The 17303-nt window shown below is 34.2% G+C and overlaps 1 protein-coding gene across 1 annotated transcript in view; it reads right to left on the bottom strand.

Moving 5' to 3' along the window:
- The window catches only part of Vps8 (vacuolar protein sorting 8), a 519719-nt gene that overhangs the window by 255367 nt on the left and 247049 nt on the right, over positions 1 to 17303 (bottom strand). The window contains exons 19-20 of the mRNA XM_090395104.1: positions 16071 to 16293; positions 2985 to 3074 (exon numbers count right to left, since the gene is read on the bottom strand). Coding sequence (XP_090251230.1) covers positions 2985 to 3074; positions 16071 to 16293 — 313 coding nt within the window. The remainder of the gene's footprint in view (positions 1 to 2984; positions 3075 to 16070; positions 16294 to 17303) is intronic.

Raw genomic sequence — 17303 nt, 5'->3', positions numbered from 1 at the left:
AATATGAAGAGTGCAGAGTTAAAGCAAGTCTGTTTGTCAACCAGCCCAGAGGTATTATATAGAGGTAATCAGCACCTCTATGGAATACCTCTCTATAGCCTTTAATACTGCTTTCTAATTTGTTGATATAAGTGTTGTCTGTTTTCCATAACAAGTAAAACATCCACCTCTCTCAATTCCAGCTGGATCTGCATAATAATTTAGTATTTCACCAGTGGTCTTCTTTGATTTTATAAAAGACAAACACTACTCTAATTACAGATTAACCTAATTTTTATGATATTAGTATATATTAGGATGGCTATGAATTAGTTGATTACTTAAAGAATGGGGGGGCGGGAGAAGAGCATTTTAAATCTATGCATGGTCTGTTGATATAGTAGTAATTGCAATAATTATAAAGCCATTAGTTATATCTCAAAGTTCAGTCTATTATGAGACTAAGTAGAAGAGTTATTGTGATGGCCGGCTCTGCATTGTAAATAAGCATGATTTTTCTACATATTAAGCAACAGAAGAAAAATCATGATCTCTCTATATTAGAGCATCTTGGAGATGTAGGATAACCCTAATCCCTAGATTCGAAGTAAATGAAATTCTAGGTTGAATAAAGTGCATTCAAGTATCAAACACATTCTGTGTTCAACAACTGAATTGGGGGGAGGGGGGGAGGATCTTAAAAAGCAATCAACTGTTTTCGAATTATCCTGTGTGTGTGCATGCGCGCACAGGGTTGTCTATAAAAATATACCAGCATATACAAAACTAATATAAGTAAATGATTATTATTTTGGCAACCTCTGGAGTCAACAGACTTATTGTGGGAGGCCTACTCAACCAGCAACATGTCTATCATAATGAGCTTTGAAGTTATTTACACTACCTGCATTCACAATACACTCCAGCAATGAATTCTACTCACTAACATCTCTCCACGTAAAAAAAAAATCTACTCCTCACACCATTCTTCAGCACATCTTTATATAACTTCCAGGGATGGTCTCTCGTTCTTCCTAGCTTAACATCCACTCTTTTTATTTTTTCTGTATTAATCTGATAGAATCTCTTAACTAACTTGAAGGTCTCTATCATATCTCCTCTTTTCCTCATATCCACTAACCTCTGTAATCTATATTCTCTCACATGCTCTTCATAACCAACACTCCAGAGCCCCAATATCACTGTGTTCATTCATCTTTGGACCCTATCTAGTGTTTCCACATCACAAAAGTACCTTGACATGTAGGAACCACATGAAGGAACTTTTTATCATAGCAGCAATACAATGTGTAGTTTCCTCAGAACTTTAGTCCACTGTCTGTCATCATTCCAAGATTCCAAATCTCATCCACTTCCTGAAGTACAGCTCCACCAATACAATACATAGCCTTATATCTCTGCATCCCAAAATATAATACATTGCATTTATTAATATTAAAACTGCAACTGCATTCCTTTGTCCAAGCCAGAAGTCTATTCAAATCTTCCTGTAGAGAATTATCAGCACTACTCCTGATAATTCTACCTAACTTTGTATCACTAGCAAACATTTGAAGATCTCCAGTCAATCCACATGAAATATAATTAACAAATAAGTTAAACAGTAGGGGCCCAAGAACAGAACCCCGAGGCACACCACTGTTCACCTTCCTTTTCTGAGACTGTTCCGTCATGCACAACTTGTTAGTATTGTTCAGAGAGCCAATCTCTGATTCATCTAACCAATATACCCTCTGCAGCTTGTACACCAACTTATCATGTAGTAATTTATCAAATACTTTTGCAAAGTCCAAGAATATCACTGTATATGATTCTCCCTTATCCAACACATTGGTCACCTCATCATAAAACAAACAGATTGCTACAACAAGACCTGCCCTTCACAAACCTATGCTGACCATCACAGAGAATCTGATGTCCATCAACTCAATCCTGTATTCTATTTCTAACCAATTTTTCCAACACTTCGATCACAATTGCAGATATACAGGCCAGTCTATAATCGGAAACTTCTGTTCTCAAACCATATTGTGGAGAGGTATTATTTTGCCTTCTTTCCACTCCTTAGGAACCTTCCCCACTGCAAGACTTTCATTAAATAATCAGGTCAAGGGAATGGCTAACTCTTTTTTGCACATTCTTTAAAATATGTGGTGATATGTCATCCATTCCCACAGCATTATTAACATCTAACCCAAGCAAAACTTGATACACCTCTGATTCTTGCACCTTTATTTTTCCTAATTCTTATCTCCCTTCTACACATTGCACAGCATCATTTGCACCACTATGATATACACTGATGAAGTGTTCATTAAATAATTCCACTATGTCATCTGCCATGGTTACTCTGCTACAATAACTATCCACCAGTATTAACCTGCCATAATTAGTTTTCCTCTTGATAGCCACTTAACAGAAAAATTCCCTTGGATTAGCTTTGATCTGACTGGCCAATCTCCTCTCATATTCTATTTTTCCATGCTTGTCACTTTTCTGGCCTACTTTATATTCTTCATGCATCTGTTTACTGTAAAGTGTCTTGTACTTCCTCCATAACAGCTTCTTTTGTAACACTTCTTGTTTGATTTTACTGTTCATCCATCTCACTTTTACTCTATTTATTCACTTAACTCTTGGTATGCAGTTATGCATTGTTTGTGCTAGATGCTGCATTATCATTTCATTTTTCCCAAGGAGGGAAAAAATGTGTACACAAAACGGATTTTATGTGGCATCTTCATCCCTCAGCTCTGTGCTACTTCATCTTAAATGAAAGAAAACTCAGGTATGAATTAATATGAATTGATATTTTATTTTATTTATTTATTTTTTTTTTGTTGGCTTTGTACAATCATTCACTGAAGTGATATAAATTTTGGAAACTTGAATACATTTTTATGGATCTGCTGTACATATAACTTACAGAAATTAATGCATTTATCTGAATTACCTCAAAAGAAGTTCAAAATCAAATTACTTACTATTAAAGGAGATATGTAATCATTCATACCACGATTGTAAATATATATTATGGCATCATATAAACCATGGGCCCAACATAATGTCATCACCTAAATAAACAAAAAGTACCATAACATTTTATATGAAACATTTATTTTTATATGTGTATATATATATATTTATTTATTTACAGAGTAATTGACTTGGTTTAATGACATGTTTAAAATTATTAACTGACTTAAACACCAAGAAAAATTTGTATTTGATGAGGACGACAATATCAAATAGACTGGAACTTAAATTCAAACATTTGCAAATGCTCTGATGAATTAGAAAGACATATCTTGGAATCCAAAGAAATAGCTCTCAACCCTACCCATCTAAACAGCAATCTCAGTTACAGTCTACCCGATTCACATAGTGCTGCAATCCAATTTTGGTGTACTCATGATATCATTCACAAGCAAAGTGCTTCATGCCGGAACTAATGCTCGGACTCAATTTCAAACACAACTACTACTTGTTCTAAACTTTGTGTTTGTCTAAAGTACAACATATTTTTAAGATGTTGTTTTCTCTATGGTACGGTATTTACCTTATGAAGTCGGCATTTCTGATGAAACTAGTAGTGAAATCTTATTAAATCTCTTATATTTTTTCTTGGTGTTTAAGTCAGTTAATAATTTTAAACATACATAAATATATATATATATATATTTACACATACATGCTATGTTGGCAAAAGTATTTAGAAACCTAGTTGTGGGCAAAAAAAAAAAATGCATTTCAATAACCTTTGGCCTGAATGACAGCAACTACCCTTCAGGGCATGTTTTCAATCAAGTTCTGATACGTCACAACAGGAATATTCTTTCATTTCTCATGCAAAGCTATCCCCATTGCTGATGCCGATGACAGCCACTGTGGTATGGAGCAAATTCAACATTTTAATTCATCCCAGAGATGTTCGATGGAGTTGAGGTCTGGACTCTGAGCCAGCCAACACTTCAATGTTGTTTTGTGGAAACCAGTCTCAGACATGCAGTGTAGTATGGCATGGAGCATTGTCATGCTGAAACATGCAAGATCACTGAAGATCACCGCTGAAGTACTTCCTTAGTGTTGGAAGCATGAAGTTGTCCCAGATGTCCAGATAGCCATTAGACATGTCCACCAATGAACCAAGCACCATCAACTGAAACACTCCCATACCATTACCAAGCCTGCACCAAACTTGACAGTTGGAATGATGCAGTCCTGCTGGAACCATTCCCCAGGTAATCTCCAGATCCAAACACGGTCATCATAGTGAAATGTTTGGAAGCGCAATTTGTCACTCCACAGAACCCTTTTCCAATCATCTATGGCCCAGGAATAGTGTAAAGACACAGCTCAAATATCATTTGGCACTGATGGGATGATGTGCCAATTGTTTGCAGCAGCTTTGCCGTGATAACCTGAGGCATGCAACTCTCTGCAGACAGTTCTAGTGCTGACAGATGCCCTGCAGCATTTTCCAGGTTGACTGCAAGGTCAGTCGCTGATGACATGCAGGATACTTGAACATTCAGAGACAGCTTGTTGATCTCAGTCAGTGACTTTTCAGGATGTTTTCCCACTGTGGTAGCACCATTAACTTTCCATCTATGAATGACATAAGTAACAGTGGATTTTGGTATACTGAGATGGGTAGCAATGTCAAGAACAGAAAGACCACTGATGTGACACCCAACTACCATCTCACATTGGAAGTCAGTCAGTTCAGCTGCACATGGCATCATGACATTGAGTACACTGCAAAACAAGCGGCACATCTCACCTTTTATTACCAGACTTATGCAGACACTCCCTGAATATTTGCATATGGTAGGATCCAAAATTTGCATGGCACTTAAGGTGTCCAAATACTTTTGTCAACATAGTGTATATATATATTAGAGATGATATAAATAATTTTAATGGCATCAAAAATTATTCTTAGATATTTTTCTCAGTGTCTAAATGCAGAAAAAACTATAATTTTCAGGATTCATTTAGGAAATCATGATTTCCTAAATTAACCTTAAAGAAATTATGCCACATGCTTCTCCTGTCAAGTAACTAGAAAAGTCTCTGAGTATTGCAGCACATAAGAGAGAGAGAGAGAGAAAGGAAAGTATGGTGTGATTAGGAGTATGTTTAATGACTTTGATGAGTGTGTGTAACGAAGTCATACTTTCCTGGAATGTAAAGAGAGAAAGAGTTTAATTCTTATGAATGATTTAAAAGGTGGCAAGCATGAAATGTGAGAAGATATGAAAATTACTGCAAGAAGTAAAAAAAGAAGAGTAAAATTTGTAAGAAGAATGGTGTGCAGGTTTTATTTTGTGTTATATGACCTGATGGATTTCATTCAAGTAGAATCCATCAGTTCTGTTCAGAAAAAGAATGGAAGTGCAAGGTCAAGGAAACCAAGCTATTAGAGAATGGATGAAATGAGCTATCAAAGGGCTGTCAATGCATAATATATTTGCCACTAAAAGTGAAGTCATCAAACCTTCCCACAGTATAGTCTGTTTCCACAAATAGGGCTCTGAAATGGGGCCCTGTCAATTATTGCTACTATTGCTAGAGGAAATGCCAACAAGACCTTATGTAGTAATGTAGTAGATGTCTTATTGCCTGGTGAAAGACTATCACCTTGCTTATTGGAAGTCTGAAGTGGTTAGCGGCCATGTTTGGTCACTGGAGTAAGGGTTCTGGTTTCACATGAAACCAGAGCAAAGCAGGAGATACCAAGAAAGGATGTGACATCCAGGTTGAGATAACATACTGAATAAATAGATGAACTGGAGGTGTTCAGGATGTTAATTAATCTCAATGTAAATGTTGCCATGGTACTCGTTGAGACATCAATCTGAGTGCTGCAAAAAATGAAAGAGATATGGCAATGAATTCTTCAGTGGCAAGTCCTGAAGAAATCATTGGTTGATTCAGCCAGAGAGGCATGTGGTGAGGTTGTCTGCAAGAATAGAAAAATCAGAACTCATGGTGGACACAGGAAGATAAAGAGGCAGTAAAGGAAAAGAAAGCATATCAAAAGTTCCTGGCAAATAAGTCAGCTTGTGCTCTTAGAGAATATACAGACAAATGTAAGAAAGCTAAACACTGTGTAAAACTAGCTAAACAAAAGTAATGAGTAGACTTTGGTAAGAACACAGAAAATAAATATCAAGAAGGTGGCAAGATATTCTGGAGATTGTTGAAGAAGCTCAGAAATGGAAAAAAGAGTGCTGTAAAAGGAATTAGAGATGATAAAGGTGACATGAAAACTGGAGAAAAAGGTATCCTTGAAGTATGGAGTAATTACTTCGAAAAATTGGTAATTGAAACAAGCAGTGATAGCACAGTGGTAAAAAATACTCAAGGCATACAGTCAGGAATAAATATCCATACTTGAAGTAGAAAAAGCCATCAAAGCCTGAAATGTAGAAAGGCAGCTGTTCAACCAGAAATGTTCAAATATGGAGGTATAAAAGTCTTACAGTGGCTGCACTGCATAGTTCAGAAGGCCTGTACACAGAGATGAATTCCAGATGATTGGAGTAGAGCTCTCATAGTACCCATATATAAAAAGGGAAATAAAAATGAATGTGAGAATTACAGAGGTATTTCCCTGCTGAGTGTTCCTGGCAAAATTTATGCCAGTATACTTGAGAAACAGTTGAGAAGAATTGTGGAAGAAAAGCTTGGTGAAGAACAAGCTGGATTCAGGCCAAATAGAGGCCGTTAGGATCAGATCTTCACTTTAAGGCAAATAGTTGAGAAAGCATGGGAATATAACAAAGATCTGTATTTAAGTTTTGCCGATCTGGAAAAGGCATATGACAAGGTGCCAAGAGAAAAGCTATTTAAAATGCTATAGTTATATGGTGTCAGTGGGGCATTATATCAGGTGATACTTAGTCTTTATTTGAGTTGTAATTCAGCAGTTAGAACTGAAGTACAGGAAGATGATTTAATGTTAAATCTGGTATCAGACAAGGACGTACATTATCCCCTCTGTTATTCATTATCTATATGGATCACATTATGAAGGAAAGTGGTATTAAACATGATATAAAAATTTGAGATGTTAATCTCAGCTCTTTGTTTTATGTGGACGATGTTATACTTCTAAATAAATCCTCTACAAGTCTGCAAGATTCTATATTCTGACTAAATTGAATAATTGCTATAATAGATATGGTATGAAGGTCAGCAATAACAAGACAAGGACAATGAAAATAGGCAGAAGCACTGAAAATATCAACTGCATTGTGAATGGAGAACCTATAGAACAAGTAAAACATTTCAGCTACTTAGGCATGATTTTTAGTGATGATGGTAATTTAAATATGGAAATAGATAACAGGATCAACAAAGCTGGTATGGTAGGAAGTCAATTGAATAAATTCATATGGAATAAGAGAGAAATTAGTCAAAACACTAAGCTGTATACAAGACAGTGTTCAAACCAATTTTAACTTATGGATCTGAGAGCTGGGTCAGAAGTAAAACACTTGACCAAAGACTAGAGACCTCAGATATGAGAGTCCTGACAAAGATTAGGGGCATGAACAGATGGCACCAATGGCAATATCATATTAAAAATGAGAATATTAGGAAAGAACTTGACATTATTAGCATCCAGGAATGTGTTAGCAGAGCTAATCTTAGGTGGTATGGTCATTTAAACATTAGTGAAAATGGGAGAGGAAAGATTAGCAAAACAATTGTTCTCTGCAAGGTTGGAAGAAAAAAGACCAAGAAATAGGTGGATTGATATGGTAAAAAGTGCCTTAGATGATAGACGTATAAGATGTGACACAATGTTGGCGTCTTGACAGGTAACAGATTGATTTGGAGGAAAATTGTAGATAGGAAGTTAGTAATGAAGTAAATTTTTCGTGTAGTACTATCATATCCTGTACAACCCTTGAGGATACATGTCAGGAATTTGATGATGGATGATCTTAAAGGATTACCTAGATGTCAAAAAATATGCTGGAAAGTAGAGATAAGGAAGTTATTATTCCTCTTCATAAGACTTTGATACAACCCCATCTCATTCAATGTACAGAGATATGACCACATTTAGGTCTCTTGGTAATGAGGAAGTGGCAGAGAGGATCCAGAAGTGAGTGACCAAGATGGTGACAAGTTTTATCACCATCTTGGTTCACTCGCCAAGTGAAATACTCCCTATAAGGACAGACTGAAAGTTTGTGGATTAAGAAATTTGGTCAATAGGTTGAAAAGAAGGGATATGACAAAAACATGTAAGTTTCTATCATATCCCTCCGAAAAAGTTGTCCATACATGACAGGACAGGAAAGAACATGGAGATACCTATCCAATAATCATGTGTAAAAAAAAAAATCATAATTTCTCAGCATACATTATTATATCTTCAATTTGCATTATATCTCACATACTATTTTGTATATCTCTATCCAAGTTCTCCTTTCATACCTAAAAACTAAATTGTACAAATACACATTCATGCAGCTGTAGTTTTGTAGGAACTGCTACGATCATAGTGCCTGAATTTTTTTTTTTTTTCAACATGTTGCATATGGGCAATGTTCTTATATGATGGAGGAATTATTCTTTCTGCACTAACAATGTAAGCATTCTCCCGACCACAGTTACAATTCTCTGTATTTGATTATCAATCTATGACATAGTATCAGCCATAAGAACAAGACTGATTCTATACTGGTTGAAGTGCATTACTTCATAATCCAAAATACTAAAATTGAATTTTTTAAAATCATGATTCAGAATGCTGAAATAAAACTAATTGGCATTGCATTAGTCTCATCCTTGATTATTCTTCCAATTTTAGTGTCAAATGTAAACAATTACATTTGTTTAGCATTGTTATAGAAAATTCATTCGTCATAACAGAAACAAGTAAATTAAATATCCCGCAGAAGGGATATTTATTGTTCTGTGTGATACTTTGCTTATTGGAAAAGTGCATGATACAAAATTATGCCTGGCCTCCAGAAAAAGATTTATGGATTAATACTTGATTTACTGATGGCAACATAAAAAAACAAGAACAGACCTGAAATTAATCACTACATTATTTTACTAATCATTTTTACTTCCCATCTGAAATTGTGTTGCCTCTGATACTGTCCTCTAATACTTGCCAGCTAACTAATCTGACACCTTAGAGGTTCCCATTGACATCCAACTCCTTCAAAATGGGATATAAATATTATTATAATTTATAATTAGTTTAAAATTTTGAGACTTAGACTGGTAAATACAAAGAAATGGTTCATTCATGAGGAGTTCTGCATAGTCTTCTACAATCAACTACAGGGTTATCTAAATATACCTCACTGATTTTTACCCATTTATTCATGGAATTGATCAATAACAGGATTTGTTTTAAATACTATACATTTTATTTGTGGGTGGCATTTATTGCATTTTAATTTAGGCAGATCCCTTGACTGTGCAAACATCCTTCAAAGAGTATAAGTTTTAAAAAAGGAAATAAATAAAAATTATTACCATTATTTCACCTTGGAGAAGAGCTATTATGACCAAGCAGGTCCCCAGTTGGTGGATAGGGGAATGGCCATCAGAAACAGTGGTTGGCTGCAAATACCCAATAAGTAGTCCCAGACCAAAGCGGCCATGTCTGGAGGCTCCAAGATGGCAGCCCCATCACCAGACAAGCTGACAAATTCTTTTACTCAGAAATTTCAAGGGAATAAAAACCGAATAGCCCAAATGGATAACGAAATGGAAGTGGAAAAAAGGGCAATGAATTGGATATAGATCAGAACAGTAAACATAAGAGGCATCAACCACAAGATTGAAGAAATAGCAGAAAATAGAAATAGCAGTAATTTCTGAAACAAGGAAAAAATCAAAAGGCTCTACAGAACTTCAGGACTACAGTTTAATATACAATGGAGTATCCAATGAAAAACGAGCAGCTGCAGGTATAGCCATCATGATCAGCAATAAATGGAAAGACAAAACTGAATCATAACTGGATCTCTGAAAGAATAACAGCTAAACTTAAATAAGAAATTTATTACAATCATGGGAATATATGTACCAGAAGGAGGAAAAAATCTGAAACAGAAGAATTCTATAAAAATCTTCAAAACGTAATTCAGAACACAAAATAAACACGATTACTTAATCATTGCAGGCGATTTCAATGCTAGAATTGGATCAAATACATTTAAAGATTTAATAGTTAAGGAGAAAACACCATAAATAACAATGGAAGAGAACTCAGAGAATTTGTGGTGTAAAATAGTTTGAAAATCACCAACAGCTTCTTTAAATATAAAGATATACATACATATAGATTGGAAACCAGAGGATATAAAAGCAATATTAACTATATAATAGTGGGTGAAAAACTAAAGAAGATGGTAAGAAATTACAGCATATACAGAGGATGCAATATTGACTCAGACCACTATTTATTAATCAGTACTATTAAGATCCCAAACCAGAGAAACAGAAATACAAGAATACAAAAAACAAAAGCATGAGCAATTTAAGATAGAACTGTACAGCAAGATAGTATCAGAGAACTATATCAAAGAAGAAGACTTACAAATCATATAAAGAAAATAAGTGAAGATACAGATATAAAAAATGAATGGCAAAACATTAAACAAATAGTAAAACAAGCAGCATATGAAGACTAGGAACAAAACTGCGAAGAAAAAGGAAAGGACTAAGAACCTAAAACCCAGAAATAGAATCTTTAATAAGAAAGAAAAAAGAAATCTACTTTAGATGGTTAAATGACAGAACCATAGGAAATGAAATAGAATATAAAAGAATCAGAGCAATATCAAGAAGAGAGATCAGGAAAATCAGAAGACAAGACTGGGAAAAATTTGTATCAAGATTAGAGCATGGCATAAATGGACCTCAACTAAAGAGTTATAAAATCATTTAAAAAATGACTCAAGAAACAAAGGATAATCTACAATTAGAAGGCTCGTCTACAAAAGAACGGAGGGTCCTTCTAATTGTGAATGGACCAATCACTACACCCAGCTTCTAAACAATAATAATAAAATTGAAATGAAACAAGTAATAAGTCAAGAAACAAATGAAGAACCAACACAGTTAAATGATCTAAAGAAAATATTGGAAAAACTAAAAAAATAGAAAAGCTACAGGAGAAGATGGAATAAATTCAGAACTATCCAAGTACAGCTCTAAACCATTTCAATTATGATTAATTAAATTTCTAATTAATCATAATTAATTTCTAAACAGGATATGGGAAAAAGGAAACATCCCACAAGAATGGAAGACAGCAATAGTCGTAAACATACTCAAAAAAGGAAAAAGAAAGGATTGCAGAAACTACACAGGAATACCCTTATTAAATACATGCTATAAAACATATCTAGATATAATTAAAAGTAAATTAACACCATGGGCTGAGGAAATTATTGGAGAAGAACAATGCAGCTTTAGGAAAGGAAGATCCTACACAGATCCCACATTTACACTCAAACAAATTATTGAAAAAATAATAGAATTTAACCTGTCAACATATATGGCTTTCCTAGATTATGATAAAGCATATGATCAAATCAACAGAACAAAATTAATCAATATACAGTATGAATTGAAAGCTCCACCTCAAACCACAAAAGTGATAGCAAATATAATGGAAGAAAGCTATATTAAAATTAAAATTAATAATGAAACAACGAAAAAATTAAAACCAATAGAGGTCTCATTCAAAGAAATGGATTATCACCAATACTCTTCAATATATATATATATAATATATATATATTTTTTTTTTTGTTTTTCCTCCATTCTCTTGAAATTTTTTCAAGAGAATGGAGGAAAAACAAAATCATAGGAATTAAAATAGGATATAAAGAATTAACTAGCCTTTTGTATGCTGACGATCAAGTTATTTTTGCTGATAATGAAGACCAATTACAGAAAAATCTACATGTATTGAACAAAACAATAGAACAGTATGACATGAAAATCTCAATAAATAAAACAAAATCAATAGCATTTCAAGGTAAAGAAATTAAAAGATGTAAACTAGTCATCCACAACAAAGTAATAGAACAAGTGAACACATTTAAATATCTAGGAAATTACATAAGCCCCAATGGAGAAATCAACATTGCATACAAAAAGCAAAAATTCCTATGGTCATTGGAACTCTGAATAGACACTTCAGTCAACAGATGTCTAGAACAACCCAAATAAAACTATATAAAATAATAGCCAAACCAATTCTGAGATATGGAAGTGAAACATGGACTTGGGGAGAATGAGATAAAAGACAAGTGGAAGCTGCAGAAATGAAGTTCCTAAGACCGCTCACAGGCTATAAAAGAATAGACAAGATAAGAAATAAGAAAACAGTTGTCTATAATTAACTTAACAGAAGACATCACAAACTATAGAAATAACTGGAAAAACCACATAGAAAGAATGAATGAGGACAGATTGCCAAATAGTGCTTGGAAATATAAACAAAAGGGACACTGATCAAGAGGATAATCTAGGAAGAGATGGGCAGAAGACTTTTTAAACTCTTGAAAACGTTACAGGCAAACAATTGCCTAATACGGGAAGCCAAGAAGAAGAAGACCATTATAAAACATAGGCAAAACAAATGGCAGCAACAAACATGTTTTCCAGCTGAAATCTCATTACTTAACCAAGTTAAGGGGATAATAAATCCCTCATTATTTTAAAACCGGATACGAAACTCGGAGATCGAAATTTAAGAGTTTCATGCGGAAGAACTATCGGCGAGTCCAAGTGTAAGTCAACACCTGGGTAGTACAACACTAGGGCAACTCAGAGCAAAGGTGGAGCAAGCTCCATCACTATCCTTAATATTTTCTCATAATGTAAAACGCAGCTCCTAGGAGATGTATTATTGTTTTACATTATGAGGAGAGGTCACTACCCAGACCGGTTTCGACCTTTATTGAGGTCTCATCAGTGAGTAGGTAGACCTGGAATACCAAGGTTTAAGTGAACCAAACTTATATATACCCCTACTAATGAATAATGTAAACGAATAATGTAATAATCATAATGTAAAACAGTAATACATTTCCTAGGAGCTGCATTTTACATTATGAGAAAATATTAAGGATAGTAATGGAGCTTACTCCACCTTTGCTCCGAGTTGCCCTAGTGTTGCACTACCCAGGTGTTGACTTACGCTTGGACTCGCCGATAGTTCTTCGGCATGAAACTCATAAATTTCAATGGATTTCAATCTCCGAGTTTCGTATCTGGCTTTAAAATAATGAGGGATTTATTATCCCCTTAACTTGGTTTACGCCGCTGGAAAAAAAAATAGCCTCTTGGCTCTTTATCTTATTACTTATATAAAACTTAAGTAGGCCACCACAGCTGTATATTTTTATTAAAAAATAAACTAATCTTTCTAAATCTCAAGCTACTCAGAACAGCCATATTTATTAAGGTTAATCATATTTTGGATGCCTGAGGTGATTCCCATTATTGATGGAAGAATACTACAATATTAAAGGAAGAGACTTAAAGCAGAAAGTGTGGTCTGGGAATCAGCTTTAGACATTCAAAATATACAGAAAATGGCAATAAAGAAGGTTAAGTTATTCAGGAAATGAGAAATCAACACTTCATGTCAACAAATACATACAAGTGTATCAGCCTTTTTAGATTTCATTTAGATGATGCACAAGGATTTCTGTATTTTTTATTGCCATTTTGTTTTTGTCTATGTTTGTGTGTTAATAACATTTTTTGCAAATGCTAGAGGCTATGAAAAATAAGAAGAAAATAAATCTTATCAGTGCAGGTATTAATTCCCATTAGCATTTAGATGCTCAAAAATTCAGATTTGGAAATTAAGTGTAATGCTTGCCCAAACTGTGTTGCTAAAAAGTGGCAATAATCAATCTTGCTGAAAGTGAATTCCATCATCTCTTCATTATTATAAAATATGTGAGAAAGTTTAAGCACATTAAGATAATGATGCCATTAGTGTTTTTTTTACCCTTTCTTTTTTTGTGATAATTGTAAAAAAAGAAAAAAATGTCTTATTACAAAATCAAATGTTACTCTACATCATTTACCTATGGCCATAAATATGCACATTTTCAATCCATTAGCAACTAATGTTCCTATTCACATAAAAATGTTAATTCATCAAAATAAGATTGCCCTAGGAAATTATATCAATTTGATTTAATACTAAACTTATAACAAATTTTAATCAACCAACAGGTTTCATTATGTATCCAACAGCTGAATTTTTGTAATTTCTAAAGGCACCAATGCTTATAAAACCTGTGAATAGTAATTTACAGCCTGCATGGTGCTGAAATGGATTGAGCAAATGACTATCTTTGGTCTACATAGTCATAATTATCTGAGGACATCTACCCCCTCCCCTTTTCTCCTCTGCACTTTTGAATCTACCAAGTCAAAATCAACACCTGGTTGGCTGAGTTGACTGCATTTTGTGGCCCAAATGTGGGAATTATGGAAGATGATTTTCACTGCCTGGTGTGAGATCACCACTGCTTTATTGGAAACTTGTGGAAACAAGTGGCTTGAAAAAGCTATTATTGAATATCTACAGCAATTCCTACTAACCTTAACCAATTCAAGCTATGAGCTATGTGTTTCCAACTTGTGAGTGTGATTATCTTGTTTCTTTAAATTAAAATTACTTCAAGCTATGAGCTATGTGTTTCCAACTTGTGAGTGTGATTATCTTGTTTCTTTAAATTAAAATTACTTTGCTTACCTTAATCATGATAAATCAAGATTTTAACTTTAAGCTTAGTATCAGTATATTGATAGCAACAGATGTGTATCAGTTACAAAACATAACACATGACATTTTAAAACCAAATTTCCATTGCCATCAATCAATTCTATGAATAAATAAGTGTCTGAAGTTCTGGTTCTTTTCGCTGATCCTGTATAAGCTAAATACAAATGAGAAGAATTCAAATTTAGAAGAATACAGTAGTGTAGAAAAGATTGGTAGGATTTAAAATTCATGTAACTAAGAAAGATAAAAGAAAAACAGTTAAGATAAATTTTTATTACATTAAAATGAAAAAAAAAAAAAAAATATATATATATATATATATATTATTGCCTGATAACACCAAACTTTTAACTGCAGCATTATAGTTAGTTGTCAAAGAAGTTATAATAAGTAATAAAGTTGATGATTTGGAAAAGAAAATCTGAATGAAATAACTATTATAATTTAAGAAACAAGATGCAAATGATATTTTTTCAATAAGAAACCATGTATTTGCAATGCTTTTTTTTGTTAAAATGTTTTAAAATTCAAAACATGGCTGGCCAAACAAGCCAACCACATGTTGAACCATATTACCATAAGATGAAGTGTAAGCTAAGGTAGTATACTATCTCAACTGGTTGGAGAAGTGGGCAGCATCTCTACTATCCCACCAGTAGGTTGCAGATTCAAATCCCATTACAGGCACGCTTGTGAATGTCTTTATGTGGAGATGAATTTCACTGCTTGATGTATGACAATCATCAAACATTAGAGGCTTCAATTTAGTAATTAAGTAAAATAAATAAATAAATAAATAAAATAATAGCAAATATTCTATAGGTTTAAAACCTTTTGCAGGTGTGAGTCACGTAAAAAAAAAAGTTGTAGGTTCAAATCTCACTGTGTCATGGATGTTTGTGAAGTTAAATGATAGGTGACTTGTTGCCTGATGTGAGACCACCACCCTCTTTACTGGACATGAAGTAGTCTGAGATTAATATCCTAATTTAAAATCATTGCAGAAAAATAGTTGCAGAAAACTGAGCAGAGTGATTATTTAACATTTCTATTATTAAAAGTTTTTTTGTTGATTTGTTTTTTAATAAAAACAAATCAACAAACACATTTGGTAATAATTAAATTTTACATTAATTACTTACATAAAATATAAATTTGAGTAATTGTTGAGTTCATACTTTGCCACTTTACATAACTTAAGTCTCCTTCAAAAAGATTGATATTTAAGCTAAATAGCATGTCAAATGTACAAAATACATACCTGGTGAATATCTAGACAAGATATATCTAGACGCACAAGGCAAGCCTCTAATGACTGGAAATTTTCTCGCTCAGCATAATGAGCAACAAAGTCCTTGGCAATTGATGGACTGAGGGCTGTAAGCCTACAGTCTAAGATATAAGATTCTAGACTTTCTAAAAATACTCCATATGCTATTGGGTCTGTTTTAAACCTTTCATACATTTTACCAAAGAGAAAGTCCCTGAAAATAGCAAAAATTTGTTTTATAAAATAGTTTGTCTGGAAAGAAAAGAAAATTATTAAATATATGCACTTCCCTTTAATCTTCTCTTTAAACTAATAGATTCACTATCAGTATTAGCCAGGTGAGGCCATTAAGCCTAACTGCACCTCATAGTTCATCAAGTCATTATTCAAGCAGACTGTATTTTCAGTGGACTACATATATTCTAGAACTTCAATGAAGAACATTCAAGAACTACACTATCTACCAATAATTGTCCGGACACCCCCTGTTATTTGAAGTTATGGTCATTCCAGGTTTGTAAACATAAAAAACAGTATACAGATAGTAGGAAGCAGTATTTCATCATAGCAGTTAAATACAGGAGGTATGGCAACATGATATGAACTCAGTGACTTCAAGAGAGGTTCATCATGTCACATTGGTGGCATGTCCATACATGCCACTACTGCTCAACTGGAGCATCCAAAATCAAATGGTTGGCGATGTCATCAACAAATGGAGGCATTCTGGCATCACTAGTGCAGGAAAACATCCAGGGTGGCCACCGAAAATGACTGACAGGGACAGGTGTTAAAATGGGTGTCATGCAAAAACTGGCTACAATTGGCACAGACTACCTGTGATGAGTTCCATAGTGCCAGTAACACCATGGTGAGCACTAATACTGTACAAAAAGAACTCCATTTATTGGGTTTCCATGGAAGAGCAGTGGCACACAAGCCAAACATCATAACAATGAACAAGGCAGCTCATCTGGCCTGGTGCAAAGAGCATGTGAACTGGACAGTTGATCAGTGGAAAACAGTACTCTGGAGCAATGAATCTAGGTTTATCTGTTTCCAGATAAACCAGTCTAATGGCAGGGTGGGGTGAGGAGGCAGTCTAGAGAATGCTTGTTATCAAGTGTGTTTTACCCACAGTAAAGTTTGGTGGTGGAAAAGTAATGGTGTGGGGTGCATTCAGCTAGTTTGGAGTGGGACCACTGGTTGCTGTCCGTGGTTACA

The sequence above is a fragment of the Typopeltis vanoorti genome, chromosome 7 (genome assembly GCF_054136105.1).
Source record: "Typopeltis vanoorti isolate ZY-2024b chromosome 7, IOZ_Tvanoo_1.0, whole genome shotgun sequence".
Taxonomy (NCBI): domain Eukaryota; kingdom Metazoa; phylum Arthropoda; class Arachnida; order Uropygi; family Thelyphonidae; genus Typopeltis; species Typopeltis vanoorti.
Note: the sequence above shows the minus strand (reverse complement) of the source record. Positions and strands in the feature narration are given on the sequence as shown.